The sequence below is a fragment of the Sinohyriopsis cumingii genome, chromosome 5, assembly GCF_028554795.1.
Source record: "Sinohyriopsis cumingii isolate HCF-2022 chromosome 5, ASM2855479v2, whole genome shotgun sequence".
NCBI classification, from domain to species: Eukaryota; Metazoa; Mollusca; class Bivalvia; order Unionida; family Unionidae; genus Sinohyriopsis; species Sinohyriopsis cumingii.
The window spans coordinates 4,388,415-4,411,807 of NC_142965.1; the positions used below are offsets into that span (position 1 = coordinate 4,388,415).

General features: G+C 39.9%; 2 protein-coding genes and 2 pseudogenes across 2 annotated transcripts in view; 3 read left to right on the plus strand and 1 right to left on the minus strand.

Moving 5' to 3' along the window:
- The window catches only part of LOC149798553 (uncharacterized), a 54,404-nt gene extending 44,720 nt beyond the window's left edge, over window positions 1–9,684 (plus strand). The window contains exon 6 of the mRNA XM_089957362.1: window positions 9,545–9,684. Within this exon, the coding sequence (XP_089813488.1) occupies window positions 9,545–9,673 (129 nt within the window). The 3' untranslated portion in view covers window positions 9,674–9,684. The remainder of the gene's footprint in view (window positions 1–9,544) is intronic.
- An 814-nt stretch (window positions 9,685–10,498) lies between these two features.
- LOC149798554 (uncharacterized) lies at window positions 10,499–13,365 on the plus strand (annotated as a pseudogene).
- A 60-nt stretch (window positions 13,366–13,425) lies between these two features.
- Window positions 13,426–23,393, plus strand: part of LOC149798555 (uncharacterized) — a 53,383-nt gene continuing 43,415 nt past the window's right edge. Inside the window, exon 1 of the mRNA XM_089957363.1 lies at window positions 13,426–13,482. The gene's annotated coding sequence lies outside the window, so the exon portion shown is untranslated. The remainder of the gene's footprint in view (window positions 13,483–23,393) is intronic.
- On the minus strand, window positions 16,634–18,262 carry LOC149798556 (uncharacterized; annotated as a pseudogene).

Sequence of the window (23,393 nt, forward strand, 5' to 3'; positions counted from 1 at the left end):
AGTTTTCCGATATCAGGTTTCTTATTTAACGGGTATATTCCATAAACAACTGCTGTTTCAGGATACGCTCGTTCATAGTATGGTTTGTCAACTCCGGTTAACAGCCCCGGCTTGGAGTCGCGGCTGACAGTGACTGTTTTCATGTCGCTGAGAACTGGTTCAAATTTATCACGTATGATCCAATCGCCTGATTCCACCCGGACAATAAATTTTACTCTGAAGAAATATCTTTTACCGTCAAGTTGTGATATTATCATTGCTGCGCGGTTGTCGTTCATGGTAGCATCAACAACACCATCAATTCGAAATGTTGACCAACTATGAGATGCACCATCACGCTTGAATTCATTGATACAATCGCGTATTTTATTCAACAGGGTTCTATCGTTTATTAACGCTTTTGGTGTGTCCTTGAGGACTCTATCGAGATTGAATTTAATATTTTTCCGGGGTTTAATTACTGCTAATCTCTCGAACTCATCCATATAATTAAAACAAGTATTTAAATGAAAGAATATAGTATAATGAATCACTGCAAATGGTTGATGATTGGGTCGACAACCCCGTGCAATAAATCATGTAGAGGTGAATTCTGCGGGTATCATTTACAAAGCGTTCGTAATGGTTCTCTTGGCCCTCTCCCGTGCTTGGTTTGCCACGTCGGTGTAAGAGGAAAATCACAGTTATGTATTAATTGTGGCGGAAAGCGATACAGGGAACTAAAACGCTATTATGACAAGCGAATTAAAAACGCCGTCATTGACCCCACCGCCGATTTCGTCATTAAAACCCCCCAAGACTACGTTGAAAGATTCATAATTAAACCAAATAATAAATTAGACAAATAGTATTATTATGCAAATGGACCAAGAATTTCAGCCGCATCCTGTGTTCGTCAGTTACGAGGCGTCTCGCGACGGCATTGTTAGAAACCGCAAACTGAAGAAGCCGGTTGGTACCGTAAATAATCACGGGTATTTAATGTTTGGTGCCGGAAAGAAGAAATATCTCTGTCACAGAATCATCTATGAATGTTTTCACGGATTAATCGAGAATGGGCTTGTTATTGATCATATTAATAATAATAAGACTGATAATTCTCTTACAAACTTGCAAGCCATCTCTCAGAGTGAAAATAGTAAAAAAGGCCAAACCGGTAAATACCCAAAGAAAGCAAAACCCGTAAAGTCATTTGATACAACAACTCACGAGGAAAAAATATTTCAGTCGATGAATGAAGCCAGTAGATACTTTGACATTTGTATCGCCTCAATACGAAAAGTAGCAGAACGAGTATATCAAACAGCAATCTCAAAAAAGACCGGGCATAGAATTCGATTTTCATATGTAGATACGAAGTCACCGGCGCCTATGGCGCTGACGAGGTCACGTCTAACGAATTATTAAACACCTCGGGATTGATACACGGGGTTTCATTTTTCTTTTTATTAATATTTTTGATATTAGAAACAAGATGTTTTATAAGAATAATGAATATCGAAGACATCAATAATATATTAGCCGAGATTTCAAAATTAAAAAATCAAGGAATTGAATTATCTGATGGTCTCGACAGTGAAAAAATATTATCCGATTATGAGATTATTAACGAACAGTCGAAACGGGGGCGTTTTACCCTGGCCCGCGAGTATTTTTTTATAAAACGATTACAACATACGATTAATGAGAACCTGTACCACAATGACGCAAATGCATTCATTGGACTATTTACTGCCGTTGAAATAATACGAAAAAAACTCGGACGTGTTTATGAACGACGCCGGGAGATTTCTAGTAAAATCAAAAACATTAGAAGAATTATAGACGGAGCCTCCGGCGAGAAATTAGAAATTGCTTCGCAATTGCAATAATGGTAGGTGAATCACTTACTACTCGGCTAGCCAGAGAGCGGCTAGCAGCGCTTAAAAAGTTCATACCGTTACGAGACAGGGTCCGAGAACAACTTCAAACGCGGCAGCAAATGCAAACTGATTTTACTGTTGGAAGCGAACAACTCTTTGCCCCGGTAACTAAAGCGACCAAAGATGTTACGGCGGCAACTGTACCCGTTCTTGGTGCGCTTGAAAAGATAGCGGCTCAGACCGAACAAACAAAAAGGTCTTTAGAAACACTTCCTGCAAAAATAGCGGCTGCTACAACACGGAGGCCACCACCACTCGCTATAACCGAACCACAAGAACCTTATGTTACAATGGCCGACGAGGAAGAACTAGGCGCTGCTGCGAAAGAACCAGAAGAAGAAATACCCGAAGAAACACCGGAAGAAGAAATACCGGAAGAAAAAGAGGGAAATATACCCCGTATTGTACTCAAGAAGAGCACAATAGATGAAATTAGAGGCTTCAGCAGCAGGGAAGAATTAATTAATTTTACTGCCAACAATTTTGCTAAGAGCATACGAGATAAGAAGCATATCAATAGCGGTTACGAGAAAAATATAAAGTCGTTAAAGGACTGGGCAAGAATAGTGTATTTAGCGAGTAAACATAAAGATGCATTACCACATCGTGGTGATCCCGATTACGATGAATTCCACAAGGAAGTTAAGAGTATAACACCAAAAAAAGGAAAAGGATACTCTGTTGGTAAAGAATCCTACGGCGTTACCTGCCCTGGTAGTGTTCTCAGTGATATATCACGGCTAGAGGTACTAATTGGAGGAAAACGAGCCGGAAATAACTCTCCGGAAATAATCAATGAGGCCGCTGATATTTGCAAGCGTTTATTTGCAGGCGGTATTATGGACATTAATGCATATCGAACGCTCATAGACGAACTCGTGGATGATTAATTGGAAAACTGGTGTTTTTAATAAGGATGATCATACACTACAACCATGATAAACCAGTACTCGTCTACGTGGTAAACTCGCGATTGCCTGTTTACCGCGCGTACTATGGAGATGGTCTGGGTAGCACCATTGCGGGGTTATTTACAAGAATGGCTCCAAAAGTAGCGCCGTTAGCCAAACAATTAGGGATGAAGGCTATTGATGTTATTCGTGATAAGGGAATTAGTGCTATTGGAGATGTTGCCGGAAAGGCGCTTTCAGCCGCGCGGGACAAACTAATGTCGTTGGTGAAATCCAGGAGAAAAAAACAGAAACCACCGGTAATGCCATCAACGACAGTGATGCCTGCAAATGTCAGTAAAGTAATAAATAACGCCGTGGAAGAAAAATTAGAGTCGTTGGCGACGACTCAGTCGTTGGCGACTTCGCCATCCGCCGATGCGGCAACCAACGCGCTCATGAACGCGATAGCGGGGAGTGGTTTAAATTCAAAGAATTTACGACGAAAAAATCGCAATTGAAAATATCAACATGATAAATAATAGAATGTTTGCGCGAACCGCTGATCCCGCGTTTGATATGGATGCCCCAGTGCGCAGGGATGATTCTGTCCGTGATTATCAATATTATTCTTATTATGCAGCGCAACCTGACCTACGATCGCGAATTGAACTTCAAGTCCAAGATACCAGTAAATATTTTCTGCCGTGTGAAGCGTTTATCGAAATCGAGGGAGAACTCGTGACAAATGCTGCCGATAATGCGCCATACGCAGATGACCATCGTGTTCGAGTTGGCTTCGTCAACAACGGTATTATGGCGTTATTTGAGAGCGCCAGATATCTTATTGACGGGCGAGAAATTGAATCAATAGAACGCGAGGTTGATGTTGCAACGACGATAATTGGGTTAGCGAGATACTCGGATGATTATACAAGATCGGCGGGTCCATCTATAATGTTTGCGAAGGACACCACCAATAACGCTGACCATATTCAGTACATCAACGTGCTGGCGGAAAGAGATACCGCAGTTGACCCACAGGCTGAAGCAGCCAATCCAGACCGCAGAGCAAGACCAGGCGCTAATTTCAATATTATAAAAAGCACCAACAATGATTACAATCTAGGATTCGCAGCACGAGTAGGAATGTTGCAAGGACCACGCCGACAGTTTTCATGCGCGATTCCACTCCATCACATATTTGGATTCTGCAGAAATGTCAGAAAAGTTGTCTATGGGGCTAAGCATACAATCGCGCTGACGCGAAGGGGCGATGATAACAATGCAATATGGCGTGCTGCTGGCGTCGCTGTCGGTAAAGTCGTTTTAACTAAAATGGCATTGTGGATGCCGGTGCTGACTCCATCAGTTACCACGGAAGCACGATTGTTAGCATTTATGGAACAGGGAGGGAAATCGTTGTTGAGTTGGCTAGCGGTAACAACTGATGCTAAAGAGGATAACGTCGCCGATACGTTTACATGGCACCTGGCGTCAAAACAGGGTGTTTCAGCCCCGCGTCATATATTCATAGCGCTGCAGAATAGGGAGCGATTGGGTAATCAAGAACGCAGCCATATGATATTTGATCAATTAGGAGTCAGAGAGGTTTCGCTGAGAATAAACGGACAACAGGAACCATCAGAGGATATACAGCTTAATTACGACAACAACCATGTCGCACGTGTGTACCATCGATTGCTGTCGTATATGGGTCGTGATCAAAACGTCGACACTGGTTTGCAAATATCACAACTTGATTTTAAAAACCTGTATCCGATTTATTATTTTTCGCTGGAACATCTTGATTTAACGAGACAATCCGTCGTTGATATACACTTCAGAGCTCGTATAGCCCCGGGTGGTGTTAATTATAGAGCGGTTGCTGTCATTCTCAGCGATAAATCAATGCTGCTAGAAGGTGTTGGTGGACGAATGAGAATCGTTGATGCGCCAGTGGAAAACATGTAATTGAAAGCACAAAACGCGTTTACAATAAATGTCGTATAGTGTCGTCAGTGTAGAGTTGACTGATGGTCAAGTCAAGAAATTACGATCAAAGTCGGCTAAACAATGCGGAACCACAATAACGCTGAAGCCGTCACAGATGGCAGGTGGTAATCATAAGATATCGTTGACGGCGCGTCAAATAAAACATTTCAATGATGCGATGAAGAATAAAAAGGGTGTTCAAATAGATTTTTCAGCCGCAGCAATTAAAAACATGGAAAGGACCGGTGGGATATTTCCACTGTTAGCTGCGATTCCAGCGTTGATTGCCGCGGCCGCACCAGCAGTGGCTAAGGCGGCGGCGTTGGGGGCCGTTGGTACTGCGGCGGGGATGGCATTGAAGAAGGCAACCGGGAAAGGCTACAAAAAAAAACGACCCGTGGCCGGAAAGGGTCTAAGACTACCGGGAACCCCGTATTCATGGTACTCGGGAAAGGGTCTAAGACTACCGGGAACCGTTTATTGACTCGGGAGTCAATGACTCCTGAGTCAATGACTCCAATGTCTAATTTTGATTTAATAGACGCCGCAAACGCGTTAGCGATAAAAAACTTCAGAGGTGTTTTCATGAGGGATCAATTACCGGCGGCACCAAGGAATATTGAAACCGGCATAATTAACCTCGATGGGTCCTCCGGAGCGGGAACTCATTGGGTTGCATACGCGATTGATCCGCGTGCAATCGTCTATTTTGATTCATACGGGTTAGCCCCGCCGAAAGAGTTCATGCGGTATATCCGGGCGTGTTCAGCCCGGGCGTGTTCAGCCCGGGTTTTTTATTCCACGCTGCCAACACAGCGATTAAGTGACCCACCGATATGTGGCCGTGAGGTATTGAACGTACTTGCGGCGATTTCATCATCGCGAAAACCACCTCATATGGTTGTAAACGAATACACTAGTGGGGTCGTAGAAGCTCAACGGATTTTAGAGAATAACATTTACAATAACGATGATTGATATCTGGGGGCGACCGGTTTCGGCGCTAAAAGAATCCACGGAAACGGCCGCCGCCGACATAAAAAAACTAATTGAGGATGAAATCGCTGATACGTTGAACTTAACCAGTGTTGACCCAGATGAAATAGTTGTATTTCAAGACCGCCAGGGTAAATTGAAATCCAGTAATGTGTCGCTGAATGACGTTTTAATACGACAGCGTGATGCCGCCGATGGCACCATAGCGTTGTATACCGGCGACGGACTACTCAAACCGGGTAGACATATATTTCAGATAGAGAATACGATAGAATTAATCCAAGACGGTGTTATAAGGTTGAATAGATCAATAATCGAACTCGAAGGGCATGTGAAAACAACTATCGATAGATTTTTTGGGTACCCGATAGTATTCGAACCAAATCTTGCAACAATAAAAAATACTATTTTGGAGTTTACGACGCTGTCGGGCCAATTTTACACGTTACGAAAAAATGTTAACAGGATCGATGACAACTTTGATAAATTCCTTGGTAAAAAAAATACCAAGCCGGATGAAATCACAATAACTATAAATGATATCACTGCGTATGGACAGGAAATAGAAACAATCAAAACTGATGTTGCAACAAACAAAAAGGGTGTAGACGCGCATGAACGGGAAATAGAAATAATCGGCGCTAATGTTGCAACGATCATAAATAATGTAGACTCGCATGGACGGAAAATAGAAACAATCAAAACTGATGTTACAACGATCATAAATAATATAGACGCGCATACACAGGAAATAGGAATAATCAAAACTGATATTGAAGCGAACAAAAAGGGTGTGGACGCGCATACACAGGAAATAGGAACAATCAAAACTGATGTTGAAGCGAACAAAAAAAATGTAGACGCGTATTGGCGGGGAATAGGATTAATCAAAACTGATGTTGCAGCGAACAAAAAAGGTATAGACGTTCATACATATGAAATAGGAACAATCAAACTTGATGTTGCAGCGAACAAAAAAAGTATAACCGAGAATACACGGGAAATAGAAACAATCAAAACTAATGTTGCAGCGAACAAAAAAGATGTGGACACGCATATACAGGAAATAGGAACGATTAAAACTGATGTTGAAGCGATTAAAGACGGACTACCGAGAGTAGCAGAGCAATTCGAAAAAATAAAAATCCCTCATGAGAACATCATCAACACAGTATACACAATTCGGCATGGATCATTCGATTGGACTCCTACACAGAATACAGTAAATATCACCGCAACTGTTAAGGGTATTTATCGACTGACACTGGTTTCAATGATGCAGTTTAATATATTATCGTCGAGTTCATCCGGGTTTAACAATACAATATCAACAATTATAGACAAGAACGCAACTGAACAGTTTACAATTTATGCCGTTGATAGAAATCTAGCCCGGGCAAACATTACATGGTATGTGGAATTTGCAGCGAATCTAAGTAATTAAAAACACTAGCTCTTTTAAAATAAAAATGACCACCAAGGAAGTTGAATCAGAGGTATCACCGACGTCACATCAATATCGATTCGATACCGCAAAAGAATTCTCCGCGAACTTGAAAACGCTTTCCGAACAATACCGTGTAAAAATAAAAAAATACCGTCGTAAAATAACCGCCATCGACGCGGTCGTGTACTCGGTGTCGGGTATAGTAGCTGGCGCCGGTGTTATTTTATCCACGGTGACCACGATAACCCCGATCGCTGTTCCAATCGCTGTCTCCGCAATGACAACAGTTGCTGGAGTTGCCAACGCAATCACTAGGAAGATATCATCGTGTTTTCAGAAAAAACTCAACGAGTATACAGTAAAACATCAAATAGTATCCGACGCATACTCGAAATTATCCGGGTTGATCTCGTTATCGATTGATAATTTGTTCGTATCCGATGTTGAATTCTCCACGATGGTCCAGTTATATAGCTCCGCGATGTCAAAAATCGAGGATTTTCAACTGGAAGCCGAAACCACCTGGTTGTTAAAATTAGACACTAAAAACAACGAATAATAATAATGTCGCTGAACCCCGAAGGGTCTCAATTACTTCAGCGGATCGCGGAGAACACCACTCCGGTACAAACAAGTATGATATCGATAACATCAACGAAACCCGAATTCAGTGTGAACTTCCCATCACCGGTTCCAGTAAAGGAAATAGCGCTGGCAAAATTGCGAGTATATCACAGTTGGCCTAATATCCGAGCGGACGCATTTAACGGACAACAACCTAATAACTCGCTGGTTTTTGCACGGACAAATAAACCCGATGGGACCCCAAACTGGGAGGAGGTTACAATACCAACTGGGTCATACCAAATAGAGCAAATCAATAAAGAATTTCAACGCAGGATAAAATCGATCACAGGAAAGGAATCAAAAATCGCTATTACGGTTCATGAACCGACGTTATCGTCGACGATTGAAATAAGCACACCGGGGTATATGGTTGATATTTATAACAGTTCAATAAGAACCATACTAGGATGGCCTGAGAATCCACCCGCGGACACCCCCCCATCAACTATCCTCAGACACGATAACGGAGATGGTGGTAGGCATATTGCTCCATACAACGTAAATATCGCATCAGTGATAGCGATCAATCTAGTGTGTGATGTTATCGAAGGGAGTTATCAGGTGGATACCAAGCAATCAAATCAAGCTCAACAGGGGTATATCCTTTATTCGTTTTCACCAACAGCCCCTCCGGGATTTTTGATCATTGAGAGTCCGATTAATCCGGTCTATATGCGATGCCATGATCGGTTTTTAACGAGAATTAATTTCAGACTTACCGATCAGTCAAATAACCTAATTGATCTGCAAGAGGAGGAGTTAGTGATCACTCTGTTTGTAAGATCATAGCAGCAGAGGGGGCAATGACATCGACGCGGTCGTCGACGTGCTTACCGGACGCTGACGACGCTGGGATCGACGCGCAGAAGGTGTTAATTAAACCAAATGACGATTGAACGATCCCCCAACGACGTCGTCGTTTTTTTTTTACCAGGCGCTGACGACACTAGATCGTTGAGTGCAGAAAGTAATAATTAAGCAAAATAACGATTGGACAAAATGTCCGATTCGCCCCCTCTGCTGCTCGATGATGTTTGTTTGCTGTGTTGTTGTTAATGATGATCATACTGATAAATATATTAAAGATACAATATGTTTTTTGTAGGACATTTTAAGTTCTAAACTATATTCTAGCCAATAAAATTATCTAAACTGAAGACTGACATGCAGATCTTTGATTATTTCATTCTAGAAAAGGGAAACATTCTCTATATTTTCACACAATACTGGCATACATTTTTATTTATATATACAAAAAACACTATATACAATTTCAACACGATAATTTCAATTTAGTTTGTTAATATGGATGGGATCTATGTGGATGATGTGAAATTACTGCATTATTTAGATCGAATTGATCATTGTTTAGAATCAAACAGAAGATGGCATCTAGAAGATATAACAGGATTTAATTCATTTATGTAAACATAGATAAATATATATGATATATTTTTTATTTCAACACAGAGAGCAATATCGATATTCATGTTTATTAATGGGTAGTCCTACGTTCGTACCACATTTCGCCAGATTATATCGGGAACAAGAAAACTGAGCTCTAACCACTGAGGCCATCGGAATGGTCGATACTGATGACTATGATGATGATTTCAATAATGATGCTGATGATGATGTTGAGTATATATGATTTTGTTTGCTTTCAGAACCCTAGGGAAGGTATAAAGTCATTGACAGTAGATGCTGAAAGAGAACATCTCTTTATAAAGAACAGATTTAGACACCACAGTCCATACAAACTTTGTAGTTATCAGACAGGATCCAGGCTCAAATAACATCGTGGCGGCTTAACATATGTCTTCAAAAACTGCTTTGTACAATACTGGTGACGGAGACTGCCTGTTCAACTCCTTTCCCACCTACCTCGTCGGCAACGAATCAAAAAGTATAGAACTCCGTTACTGTGGCAGCATCGAACTTGTCCTAAACAAAGACAAAATTCAGAAATATCCCATGTATTCAGGCTTTTTACTGTGCTCGCCTGACTTTTTTGTATGATGGCCTTGTCAAATTTGTTAAATTTGAAAGTGGAATCCGTGTACCATCCAATGAATGGGTTGAAGGATTATGGCTTTGTCAAAATGAATTGTGTATTTACAACAATGTTCTGTGATCAGGAGAAACCAACCATAACCATCATGTGGACAAACACAAATACAGCAAGCAAGAACGGCTTCATCAAGAAAAGAAAAGTATTGTGGATTCCCAACCACTTTGTACCCCTGGTATCACTGACTCAAACGTCCGACCGCGTAGAGTTGACATCGGAATATATTGCGATCGATGCCTCACCCAAATCCCCAAAACTGACGGAAAAGACTCAAAATGAAAGTATCAGTGAAAATCAGTTTGGATCTACAACACGGTTGGAGAAGCCTGCTATAGAAGACATTCAAATTCTACCATCCCAATCAACTTCAGAAATAGAAAACAATCAGAGGGATACACGCTCACAGCAAATGTATGATTATGAATTAAATGACGATTGCACGTACGTTCCAAATTTATCTACAATACAGCAAGAGTCATCTCCAATACAAACAGGAAGAAAATCACTAGACGCTCATGTTCCTGACATAAACTTTGAACAAATATTCAGTTCACAAACAGACATCAATGCAACTGATTCCAAACAAAGACGATGAATTATACGTTGATGAATTCGTGCCAGGTCCATTAAAGAAGTTCATGGATCTCAAATCTGTCATGGACGCGATGAAAGATCCAAAGTTTGTTCTACAAGAGATCCCATCTGGAAGAAAAGACGGCATGTATTTTATTATCACTAACGTCGACAACATCATGAAAAATACTTCGGGGGAAAGGTCTGAGTTCTGGGACGACTGTGCTGCTTGGGCCAAGTGTGCATCACCATCCACGACATTTATTGAAAGAAATGGCACTCTCTTGATGATTGTTAAATGGCAAGATGTGTACTGCGTAAAGAGAATCGTCAACAAAAAGCGTATCTACGAGCCATTACAACCACAACCAGTAGCAGACGAGATCATACACGTTCACAGAATTTACCAAACCCTAAAGAGCTCTCCGTCAGGACCGGATCAGTTCAAGCGGCGGATAACGTGGTTCCAGAAAGCTGATAATCTCCTATCTGATATTGCAACCAACATCGCGCTTGCCGAATACATTGGAAAATTCTCGTCCCGAACATATAATGCATCCGTGAAACAAAACGTCATATACATTAGAACCAAGCCTTCCGTTAGAGAAAGATTAACAAACGAACTAGAGCACAAAGGGGTGAAGGAAGTAGAGAGAATGGTACATTCTGAAAGAAATGACAATTACCAGCAACCAAGAGGCGAGAAACAACTCCGAAATATTAAACATTCAATAGCAAGAACAAAGCATAGCCCATCCAAATCAGGGAACATCGCCGACCATATTGTTTGCGTGGAAGAAATGACCAAAACAAGTAAATTCGTCCAAACTGTGAAACATATGAATGGCTTACAACACCCAGTCGTGACTCTTTACAACGAACAACAGATCACAGACATTAAGAGGTTCTGCTGTATTAAAGCGGTAGCGTTCTTGGAATGGACAAGACCTATAACCTTGGTGATTTTCACGTGACTCCGACAGTTTTCAAAGACTTATCCGTTAAAAAGAGATCTACAGATGACCATCCGATTGTGTTCGGCCCAACTTTCATCCATACCAACTCCAGCACCAAGGCATATTCTGCATTCCTCCATGACGTCGCTGACAACTTGACAGACAACCAGCTCCAGTTACTGACTATCGGCACAGATGAGGAACTGGCATTCAAAAACCGATATAAAACGTTATTTGCCTAGTAGCACACACGTTCTTTGTACTCGTCATCTAAAGCAAAGCGCAAACAGACAAATGGAAGATGTAATTGGGTTTCCATTAAATATCGCCTGGAAGTTAGTGTTTGGCTCAAATGGTCTTGTACAAAAATTAGATGTTGACACCCACCAAAAAGGACTAACAATTACGTTCCGTCATCGATGACAAAGACTCGCATGCCTGCGAAAGAAAGTTCCGCACCTACTTTGATACAAGGTTGTATCCAATGCTTAAAGAACACTTCATAGATCCAGTCAACAACGGAAAAATTACAAGCACATGGACAAACAACAACTCCGAGAGTGCAAATCACATCCTAAAATCGGCCACAAAATGGAAGCTAGCTGAATTACCAAAGTTTGTCAAGCTGCTTCATCAATTAGTGATCAGTGAGCAGGAAGAGAGATGTCGTTCCCTGGGAAACATGGGTAATTATCGCCTCAGTGAAATATATTTACACCACCTTGTCGACATTGATCACTGGGCCAGAATGACGGAAGAACAACGGGATAAAAGGAGAAAAAAATTCTCACTGACTGCGGTAAAGACCATCCAAATACGATGTACTCAAAAGATGGCAGAAGTACTGGAACCAGAACTCCATCTGCAGGTCGGAAGCCGAACCAAATTCGAAGAAAGCGGGCAGAAAGGTCTAGAACACAGTCAACTAAGCCAAGTGGGAAACGCAAACTGTAAAGTGCAGTCTATTGTATAGCAGTTTCGAAATATATATTTGCACTGATGCAAATGAAGATAACGAAAATCGTTGCTATTATGTACTTGTTTTAATTAAAATAATGTCGAGAAAATGACTTTGTTGTAACTCTGAGCGACAGAAATTTGGATTTCAGTTACGATATTAACCTTTCGATGCAGTTGTGGAAAGAACATTTCTTCTGAAACATTATCAAATAAAGGAAATTATTTGTAAACAGTTAATGCAATTTTAGATATAGTATAGCTTTCGGGAACAAAGAAGCTTAAATAATAAATTAAAAGCAAGTTTTCTCGTCCTAGCTTACATTAATTTGTTTAATTTGTTTTTCATCTTTTTGTAATCTTTCGTTTTTGTGACTTTTCTCAACTTTTCGTAACTTTTATCACTTTCGTAACTGATCACTTTTCTCTACTTTTCGCACTTTTCTCAACTTTTCGTAACTTTTCGCACTTTAGTCATACCCTAAAATAATACAAATTGACAAAAGTGATAGGACACAGGGTACTAATTCAACTCCAATAGTAAACATATGGAAACACCATCATATTCAAAATTCAATAACTTAATATTTCTTGCTGCTGATGATGAGACCTATAATTCTCCGTGCACATCTAACCTTGGTGCAAGTTTATGCGTGGAGAACACCATATGACCCGCGGCATTTTGTTTACATACTTGTGCATGAAACACGTGTTATTGATTCTGCACCAAATGAATCAGGTGCTACTTTCAGTATTGAGTACTCCTGAGTCAAGCCTGTAAGAATGCTAAAATTGTATCAGTAGAAATTTGTCAATATTTTGTTTTACATTACATATAGGATAAGCTCTCAAAAGATATTTTTCCTAAAATTTTAATGTTAATTATTAACCAATTATGGACCACCAAACCCGTAAATACTCTATTATTTCTTCTCCCATTTCTAAACTGGTTCACAGTTTTTCCGTATAATTAGTACCGTGTTTCCTATATTATCGTGATGGAGCCGTTGTTAGCGGACATCCGGAAGGGTAACTAGATGTTGCATACGTAAGCTTAGATTTTGTAGTTTTTCAGTGGCTGTTTAGTGGATTTCCATGTTTCAACCCATACAGCTACCCCTTTCACAGGGCTAGAATTTAACATAAATTTCTTTGTAGCCAGAAGGACTTTAGAGTACCGTCATGTTGGCCAATTCTGCGCGTCGGGTAATTCTTCACAACGATACGTCATTTCTATAAACATTGTATCACGTGCTATTTTGGGTCAGAAATCCATTTTGTATCCAGAAAGAACAATCGCACATTAATTAAGAAAAGTGATATTCATAAAGTGTACGTTGTATTTAACGGCTCCAATTATCGCGGTACATAATGTTGTTATCGGTATATATTAAAAACGTTTTGTTGTTACTGCATGGTTACATTTTGTGAAGTTTCTGTGACTTTGCCTCCATCTATTCCTATAAAATTTCTCTGTCAATCGAAGCCCGTAAATGAACATAAAATCAAATATAGTTGATGACCCCGAGTCAATAACCATGGGGGAACAACTCTATATTATCGCGGTATTTACATAACTTGGGTATGGTAGCACGCACGTATTATAATTAATGTAAATTTGAACTTACCTATAAGAATGAATGTCCACACTTGCACTGGCTGAATATTCCACATAAATAAAAGAATCGACGTATTTATATGGAATACACAAATGTAATTAAACTTGAAATCCATGAATAAAAACGCAATAAATTGTTTAAAAAAATTAAATATCTATGATTTTTTGAATACAGTGTGGGCAAAGAAATGAACTATGTCGCCTAACAACTGATGTTGCACAAGAAAATGAAAGGTGTGTCCAATGTTTGCAATTGTCACACTGTGCCCATTTAACAATCACAAGATTAACACAACCCCTAAGTCCAGGTGGCTGATGCTTGTGACATACCGTATTTTCGAGTATATTAGACGCACCCAATTATAAGACACACCCATATATAAGACGCGGGTTTTGATGATTTGTGTAAAAAATATTTTAAATAAGACGCCCATGAATATAAGAAGCACTCGGCTTCGCCATCTGCCGAACTGAGCAAACCCTATATTGACTGCAGATGACATAGCGTTGATTTTTTAATAACTTATAAGTTACTTACGGTATTGATCTGTATCTAATATTATTTTGTTAAGTACTATTACATTATTGTTCCAATAAAGTTTAATCAAATCTTTTGAATAATTGTGTGTATTGTTTTGTTCAAATATGTACCGGTAAACATCCATTTTCAAACCACGTGCATCAAAGTGGCTACCAGTACTTTCCTTTGTCATAAACGCAAATATCTCCAATGTTTCAATCGCTCACCTGATGTAAACAAGGCTTCATTGACCGTTTTGGCTGGAGTTCAAAGAATTGTTTGAGGCAGGGCCGCAACGGTTATCGTTTGATCTTATCTTCCTGTAGGCCGCTAGGCCTAGGCTTCAGCGGCTGGGGTTAGTATATACCAGTATATTCCGGTATATAGGGTATACGTGGGATCAGTCACTTGTTATAAATAATTGAGTGATCAATCTCTTGAGCAATTATACAATTTATAAAATTTTCACGATGACAAAGCGAAAATCATATACGGCCGATTTTAAATTAGACGTCATCAAGTTTGCCAAGGAGCATGGCAACAGAGCTGCTGGAAGAGAATTTAGTTGCATTGAGAAGAATGTACGTGATTGGAAGTTGGAGGAAGAGGAGCTTAAGAAGATGAATCGAAGGAAACGAGCTCGTAGAGGTAGAAAGGTAAGATGGCCGAACTTGGAAGAAAATCTTGCCAACTGGGTATGTTCGCAACGTGACAGTAACCGTGCGGTTTCAACGATATCAATCAAACTCAAGGCTCAAATTATTGCTACAGAAATGAAGATCATGGACTTTCGTGGCAGTGCGAACTGGGTGTACAAGTTCATGAAACGGAACAACCTTGCAGTCCGGGCACGTACAACTGTTGGACAGAAGCTTCTAGACGATTGTGAGAATAAATTGGATGTTTTCAACACCTTTGTTCAGAAGGAAACAACTGAACTGAAGTTGGCAGATGATGACATCATCAACATCGATGAGGTTCCAGTGTCATTCGATATTCCAGCTAGCAGATCAGTGGCAGAGAAAGGGGTAAAGACAGTAGCGTTTGATACCACGGGACACGAACGAACGAACTTAACTGCTGTGTTGGCCTGCACAGCTGCAGGAGGAAAACTGAAACCCATGGTTATCTTTAAAAGGATAACCATGCCCAGAGAAACTTTGCCAGCTGGAGTTGTTGTTGTCTGCAATAAAAAAAGGCTGGATGAATACAGAGGTGATGCAGACCTGGACGGATATGTGCTTCAGATCAAGAAGAGGCGGATTTTTCAAGAAGCAGTCTCTTCTGATTTTCGACGCGATGGCTGCCCATAAGGAGACAACTGTGCAGAAACACATCAACAATGCTGGAGCCCACATAGCCATTATACCAGGTGGTCTGACTTGTAAGCTCCAGCCCTTGGATGTTGCCATCAATCATCCATTTAAGACTTTTGTTCGTGAGGAATGGGATCATTGGATGACTAGCGGCAAGCACACCTTCACGCCAGCTGGTCGACAACGTCGTGCAACGTACGTAGAGGTGTGTAATTGGGTTCTCCGGGTATGGAAGAAAGTGAAAACAACAACAGTCATCAATGGCTTCAGAAAGTGTGGGATAATTCCAGAACCGACCACCAATATCAGTTCTTCGGACGACCAATCGGCTGCATCCGATAACACTGATGCCAATAAGGATCGATTAGCAGCGGCTATGGAGGTATTCGGCGACGAGAGTGAATTCCATGAAAGTTTCGATGGATTTGAAGCCGAAACTGATGACGATGAAGATGAATATATTGATTTTAAATCAAGACAAACAGTATTTTTAGTAAATGTTTATTATAAAAATTGTTCACTGAGTTTTTGTTTGTGTAAAAAAATAATTAGATAAGACGCCCACGAATATAAGACGCACTTAGGGTGCAAGGTAAGTAAAATTTTATATAAGACGCGTCTTATATACGCGAAAATACGGTACACAACAATTTGAAGATTCATCCTCTGATACAGATAAGCTGTCGTGACTGTCCTCAAATATGTTTTTGTAATCATAGTCTTCATAATATACAGAAGGACCAGGTTAAGAAGAAGAAGGGATTGTAATCGTAGGTGATGTTTTAGAAGTTTTTTGGGCTGTAGTACAAGATGTCTTTGAGAAAGTAGGTACTATTCTGATATTCATTATTTCTGTACTTGCTGACTTCACACTTGAGAGAGATGATTTCCTGACAGTGAAACTTGTGGAATTGTCTAGAACAATTGGTTCTTCTTTGTAAGGTTTTGAAGCTGATGAGTGTTGCATGATCTTGACATTCTTTTTCTTTGCTAGGCTTACCAGTAAGGAACGGTGTAACAATTTTTTTTGTTGGCTTTTGGGCAATTTTTTTAATTTTTCTCTTCTTAAAGAAATCATGTATGTCTTCTTCTTTCTCTGATGTTTTGGCATTCATAACAACATCTTTATCATAATCCTGAGTTGCTGCTTGAGAGGTTTCTGTAATTTGTTCTTCACTGTGACTGGCATCATTCTCCACATGGTAAATGGTTGATGGTGCTAACTGGGAATCCAAAATTTTCTTCTTGGAGAATGGATAAATTCCTGATTTACCAAAAGCAGAAATTAAATTTTCAGGTGACATTGCCTTTAAGTAAGGTTTTCAAATAAGTTTTGCAATGTCATATCTTGTTACTTGTTGTCCTGGGTTCTTCTGCAGGAATAGCTGACATTCATTGTTGTACATTGATTTGAAGGGTCCAAAAATACCAATGTCCAGAGGCTGGGTGATATGGCTTGTATGAGGTGGCAGTACAAAAATAATGACATTGTTTTTATTTGCCCAGTCTAGAAGTGTTAAAGATATATGTGATTTATGACCATCATGCAATATGAGGGTGGGCTGTGAGTTTTTTCCATCAGCTATTCCACTATGCTTTGTAAAGTGTTTGGTGATGTAACTATGAAATATGGTTGAGTTTGACCAACCACTATCTGACATCTCACCAACAGATCCTGCAGGAGCACTGTCTAACAACGGAGTATTCCACTTTTTCCCAGGGAAGACAAAGTATGGTGGGATGGGGTTTCCAAGCGCATTGCCACACCCAATGATGGTTACATTTTGCGATCTTGTTGATGCCAATGCTTGTGCCTGGGTATCCTTGCCACATACAACTCTTGGAGGTGAATGCTCAGTATTGATTCCATTTTCATCAATTTTAAATATTTTATCTGGCCTTTCTCTTAAATTATTGACTGTAAGGATGGTTGATAGCTCCTTATAATAGCGGTTTAGTACATCCCTTGAAGCACATTTTGCTTGCATGATAGATAGCTTCTGTGGCTTGGCAAGTTTTAAATCTGGCCACCTGCACATAAACCCATAAAACCAGCAATCACTCAATGGTCGTTCACTTGGATCTTTTTTTTCCACAAGACACTGCATAGTCTGCTTCAAGGTAATGCATATTTACCTTTGTATATCCATATCCAATATCAGCCATCTACCAGTTGATGCTCTTCACTATCACTGAAGATTCTCCCTGGACCTGGCTTGGCATCAAGGGATACATGTCCTCTAGTCCTATCTCTCAAGGTTGACTCTGGAACACCAAGCCGCCTAGCTGCATGATAAACAGACATGCCTGCAAGAGTTGCATTAAAAGCTCTTTGTAAATTTGTGCAATTATACTGTCTCCTTACTTTCTTCATACGTTGATTTTAAAAGACAGAAATAATATAAGTTTGTGATGATAATACGTATATATATATATATATATATATATATATATATATATATATATATATATATATATTAAGGTATGAATACTAATGAATGTGTTGTCATTATTATTATTATTATTTAAAAATAGCAAATGGAAACAGTTAAGTATTAATAATTTCATATTTATGTATGATGCGCGTGATCATTGTTTACGTTTTGTCCGTTTTTGTTCTTTATTGGCTACCATATAATCTAATTCCATGAGCAGCCTTGATATGGCTTTTACGTCACCACCGGTATATAACCTATAATTATTAAAGTGCAGACGACACATTTAGTATATTTAGTACTCAAGACCGATGTAGATATTTTAAAATTTAGATAGTACTTTTATATATAGTGATCAATGAAATTGCATGCACCTTAACAGATAGTGTGTTTCCGGGTTTTTCAAAGTATACTTACAAAAAATGTTGACATTTTGATGAAATTGTGTTGTAACAGATCTGCGTAACCTCTTTTCTGCAACTTTACCAAGGTAAACAGCCGCTAGGCATCGTGTGTGCAAAATTACTCTGGAAATATCCTGTTTGCCACGATAATATAGAGCCCATGATAATACAGCGTTTGACTATATCATAAGTCATAAGTTTGGTAACTGTTCCTAATTAATCGAAACTCAGTGTATTGTTGAAATTAATAATACGGCGGAAAATTTTAAAATCTTAGATGCCCATGCTCAGAGATTTTAATTCCCAACAAATGTATGGCACTCTGCTTGGATTCAATTATTTGGGAATGGCATAAACAAATGCCGACTATTGATAACCGAAACTTACTAGCCCATCGGACTATTAACATTATTAAAGTTACTAGTCCGAAAAGAAATCTGCTAGTGGACTACCGCTAATTTTGAGCCCTTCTTTCATGAATTCACAGGAAAGAAGGGCTCTTATCAGCTGATGTATTTCATGCATATAATTAACATTCTATGCATGCAAACTTAATACCATTGGTCGAAATTTCATCATGCACATGAAATTACATGAGAAAGCTAGAGTGTAATAAAACAATCTCAACAACAGAAGTAGTGCAGTAATTAAAAATTATTTTTAATTGGATGGGTGTTAAAGAAAACCTTATTTCTTTAAATCACAATTACATGACCAATTTTAACATTATATCACATGGTGCTGCTGTTGAATTACAAATTTGATTTAATAATAATGTGCTGTGCAACAAATAGCGAACTCGGCCCTGGGAGAACTCGCCCTGGGAGAACTCATCCCAGGTGTCAGTAGAAGTCGCCCCATGGTGGTTGGAGAAGTCCCCCACTTCGCCTGAAGTTGCCCCAAGGATCATACATAGTAATTCTGAGATGTCACCACATGGTTGTTAAGGCTTTATTTATTGTTGTTTTTCTTCTGCTTAATAACTTATTAAATCTGTAAAATTTGCAATTGTTCAACTTTTCCATTTGATCAACTACGCGTCTGTACTTAACGAAAAATAAGTGTTATCTGTCCCTTCAAATTATAGATTCATCTTATTTGGAAAAGTAAGAGAATGTAAGCATGATGTGATGTCTGCAGTTTTATATACAAAAGGGTTTCAACCTAATAACCTAGAGACAACTTTTTGGCATGGACCTCTATAACCTGAAATCGACTGAATTGGTGATGACCATCAATAAGCCAAAGGGTTATAGTATCATCTCTCTAATTGAACAATTTAATCTGATTGTTCATTGAGATTTGCTAACCACTGATGAATAATACTTGAACTCAATAAAAAGCATCACTGATGCATGCTCAGGAAATGCGGTCGCTATGAGTTCATCATCATGCCTAATGCGCCGAATTCGGATGGTTTCTGAAAGATCACTTGTATTACTCCCATCATTTAGTTTATTTCTTCTTGTCAGTTATTGTTCGTAATTTTATTATTTCTCAATAATAACAAACTATTTCAAGTTGAACAAGTAGTTTAAAAAATATTTCACTACTAAATTACCGATGCTAAATAAACAAGATTGCATTATTTTATTATATATAAAAAACACCATGATCACGCGTACAAGTGGGATTTTGTTACCTTAAATGCATATTTGAACTGCTCCAAATACTTGGGACATAATGAGAAGCTCATCTTTAAAAATAAATTTAAATGTCACATTTAAATCATGGACTAAACTGAATAATATTTCACATTGTCCGAATCAGCTAGGAAGTTTGGAGAATTGGCCAGGAATCTGGGCCGATTCATTCAGTAATTTGTACCGATTCAGCCTGGTTCGAGTTTGAGACTAATTACCACATTAATGAATAATGTTAGTATATTACATGTATCTCTATCGATGATGGACGTATTTCTGGTGTCGTCCACTTCAACGAGTACTTTTAAGAACTGTGTGAAGGGATCCAGCTCAGTGCCGAGTCTGGAAACATCCAATGTATGTACAGTGGCATCAAGAAGGCTTTAGGCACTACAGTGAAAAGGGTCTCTGATAGGAGAGAAGATCACAGACCGTGGGCAACAGATAGCAAGATGGGTGGAGCACTACTCAGAGCTATACTTCCGAGAAACATCAGTCACCAATGCAGCCCTCAGCAGCATAAATAATCTGTCCATCATGGAGGAGCTTGACAAAGTGCCAACCTTAGAAGAGCTCAGCAAAGCAATCGACTCCCTCCCAAACGACAAAGCACCAGGTAGTGACAGCATCCTGCACAAAGAGCTACTTTGCCTCTGCTGGGAGGAAAGAGCTGTCCCCCAAGACAAGACATGCGCAATGCCACAATGTGACCCTTTAGAAAAACAAGGGCAACTGCAGTGACTGTAATAATTACAGAGGGATCTCGCTTATGAGCATCGTTGGTAAAGTGTATGCATGCATCATACTCAACAGGCTGCAGTTGCTGGCAGACCATGTGTACCCGGAATCCCAGTGCAGCTTCAGAGCAGGCAGGTCTACAACAGACATATCTTCTCCCTACAACAATTCCAAGAGAAGAGCAGAGAACAAGGTCAACCACTCTACATGGTGTTCATCGACCTCACCAAGGCCTTTGACTTGGCCAGCAGGAAGGGCATTTTTGAGCTTAGTAAGATCAGTTGCCCCCCCAAACTCTGCAGCATGATAAACTCTTTCCATGCAGATATGAAAGGAACAGTCATGTATGATGGATCCCCCTCAACCTCCTTCCCAGTTAACAGTGGCATGAAGCAGGGCTGCGTGCTGGTGCCAACCCTTTTCAGGATCTTCTTCTACCTGCTCCTGCCCCATGCCTTCAGCTTGTCCACTGATGGCATATATCTATAAAAACCAATTCCGACAGGAGGCTGTTCAACCTTCGCTCAAAGATCAAAGTGAGAGCTGTGCTCATCAGGGAGATGCTTTTTGCAGATGACGCAGCTCTTCTGACCCACACCAATGAAGCCCTCCAGAGACTGGGAGACCATTTTGCTGATGCCTGCATGCAGCTTGGTCTCACCATCAGCCTGGAAAGAACAAATGTCAGCATGCAAGATACCACCATTGCTCCTTCCATCAAAATTGACGGTGTCACCCTGGAAGCAGACAACAACTTTACCTACCTGGGGTCAACCATCAGCAACAATCTCTCGCCTGATATGGAGCTGGACAGAATGTTTGGAAAGGCAAACACCATCATGTCATGACTGATGAAGAGGGTGTGGGAAAACAACATGCTGACAGAGCACACCAAGGTCCAAGTCTACCAGGTCTGCGTTCTCAGCACCCTTCTGTATGGAAGTGAGACCTGGAGTACCTACATGAGGCAAGAGCGCCAGCTCAACTCCTTCCATATACAGTGCCTTAAACGCATCCTGAAAATCAGCTGGCAAGACCTTGTTCCACACAGCGAGATCCTGCAGCTTGCAAGTACCCCCAGCATGTACTCCCTGCTGAGCAAACGCTGCCTTCGATGGCTGGGACACGTCCGATGCATGGAGGATGGAAGGCTGCCAAAGGACATTCTGTATGGACAGCTGGCCGCTGGCATGAGAAGTCGGCTGCCCCTCACTCCGTTTCAAGGATACATGCAAGAGGGACATGAAGGCATGCAACATTTCAGCTGATGGCTGGGAAGAGCTGGCTGAGGACCGAGGCACCTGGAGACTGACAGTAAACAAGGGCATATCAGTTGCTGATGCAAGGAGAGGCCAGTTGGTGACAGAGAAACGTGAGAGAAGAACGCGGCAGCAACCACATTAACTCAGACTTCCCAGTATGTCTGCACCAACTGCAGTAGGGACTGTCACTCATGTATAGGCCTGCGCAGCCACAGCAGACAATGCCAACACCCCAGAGACAGACAACACCCCAAGGGCGCTATTTGCATGGTCTCTCGAGACTGAGTCACCAGTGATAATGATTAGATGTATCAATCACAAAAGTTAATAGTTATATTTGTTTTTAAAAAATTCTCATGGTGATCAGGTGTGTGTTGTTATAAGAAATTTAACACTTTTATATGAACACACAGACTTTCAATTGTAAGTGATTTATTTTTCTATTATCAGCATCACTCAAACAAAATGAATGCAGAATGGGAAGGAAGGGTTTATTATACGAGTTGAAAACAGTCTTGTACGTAAGTGTGGAAGAAAAATGCATATTCATCCGATTCATTTACATGCAAAATCAAAGGTGCATAATACACTGATTTTGGAAACATTGAATGAAAAAGCATAAACATGTCATTAATGTTATTTCATTTGGAATTATTTTTTATTATAATTCAGAGATGAAGATACAAAAAAGTGCCCAGAAATTAAGGATTGTTCCAGTACCCAATCATGTTAATATAATTTTACAATATTATCATAGTTCAACAACAAAACTAATACTTTTTGCTACCAATATTGAAACAGTTTTGCCTTATAACTGTCGGAGATGAACACTGATGAAAAAGAACAGCAGTATTTCCCATATTATTCAGTACCAAGCATATGTTCGTCTAAGAGAATTTAAAGACTTGTTTTTAATCACTTTACATTAGATTATATAAAGACTTAATTTCATCCTTAGAAATATTACTATGATATTGCTTTGTATGATTACCAGTTGATATCTCTGTTTAATTCTGTTATAAG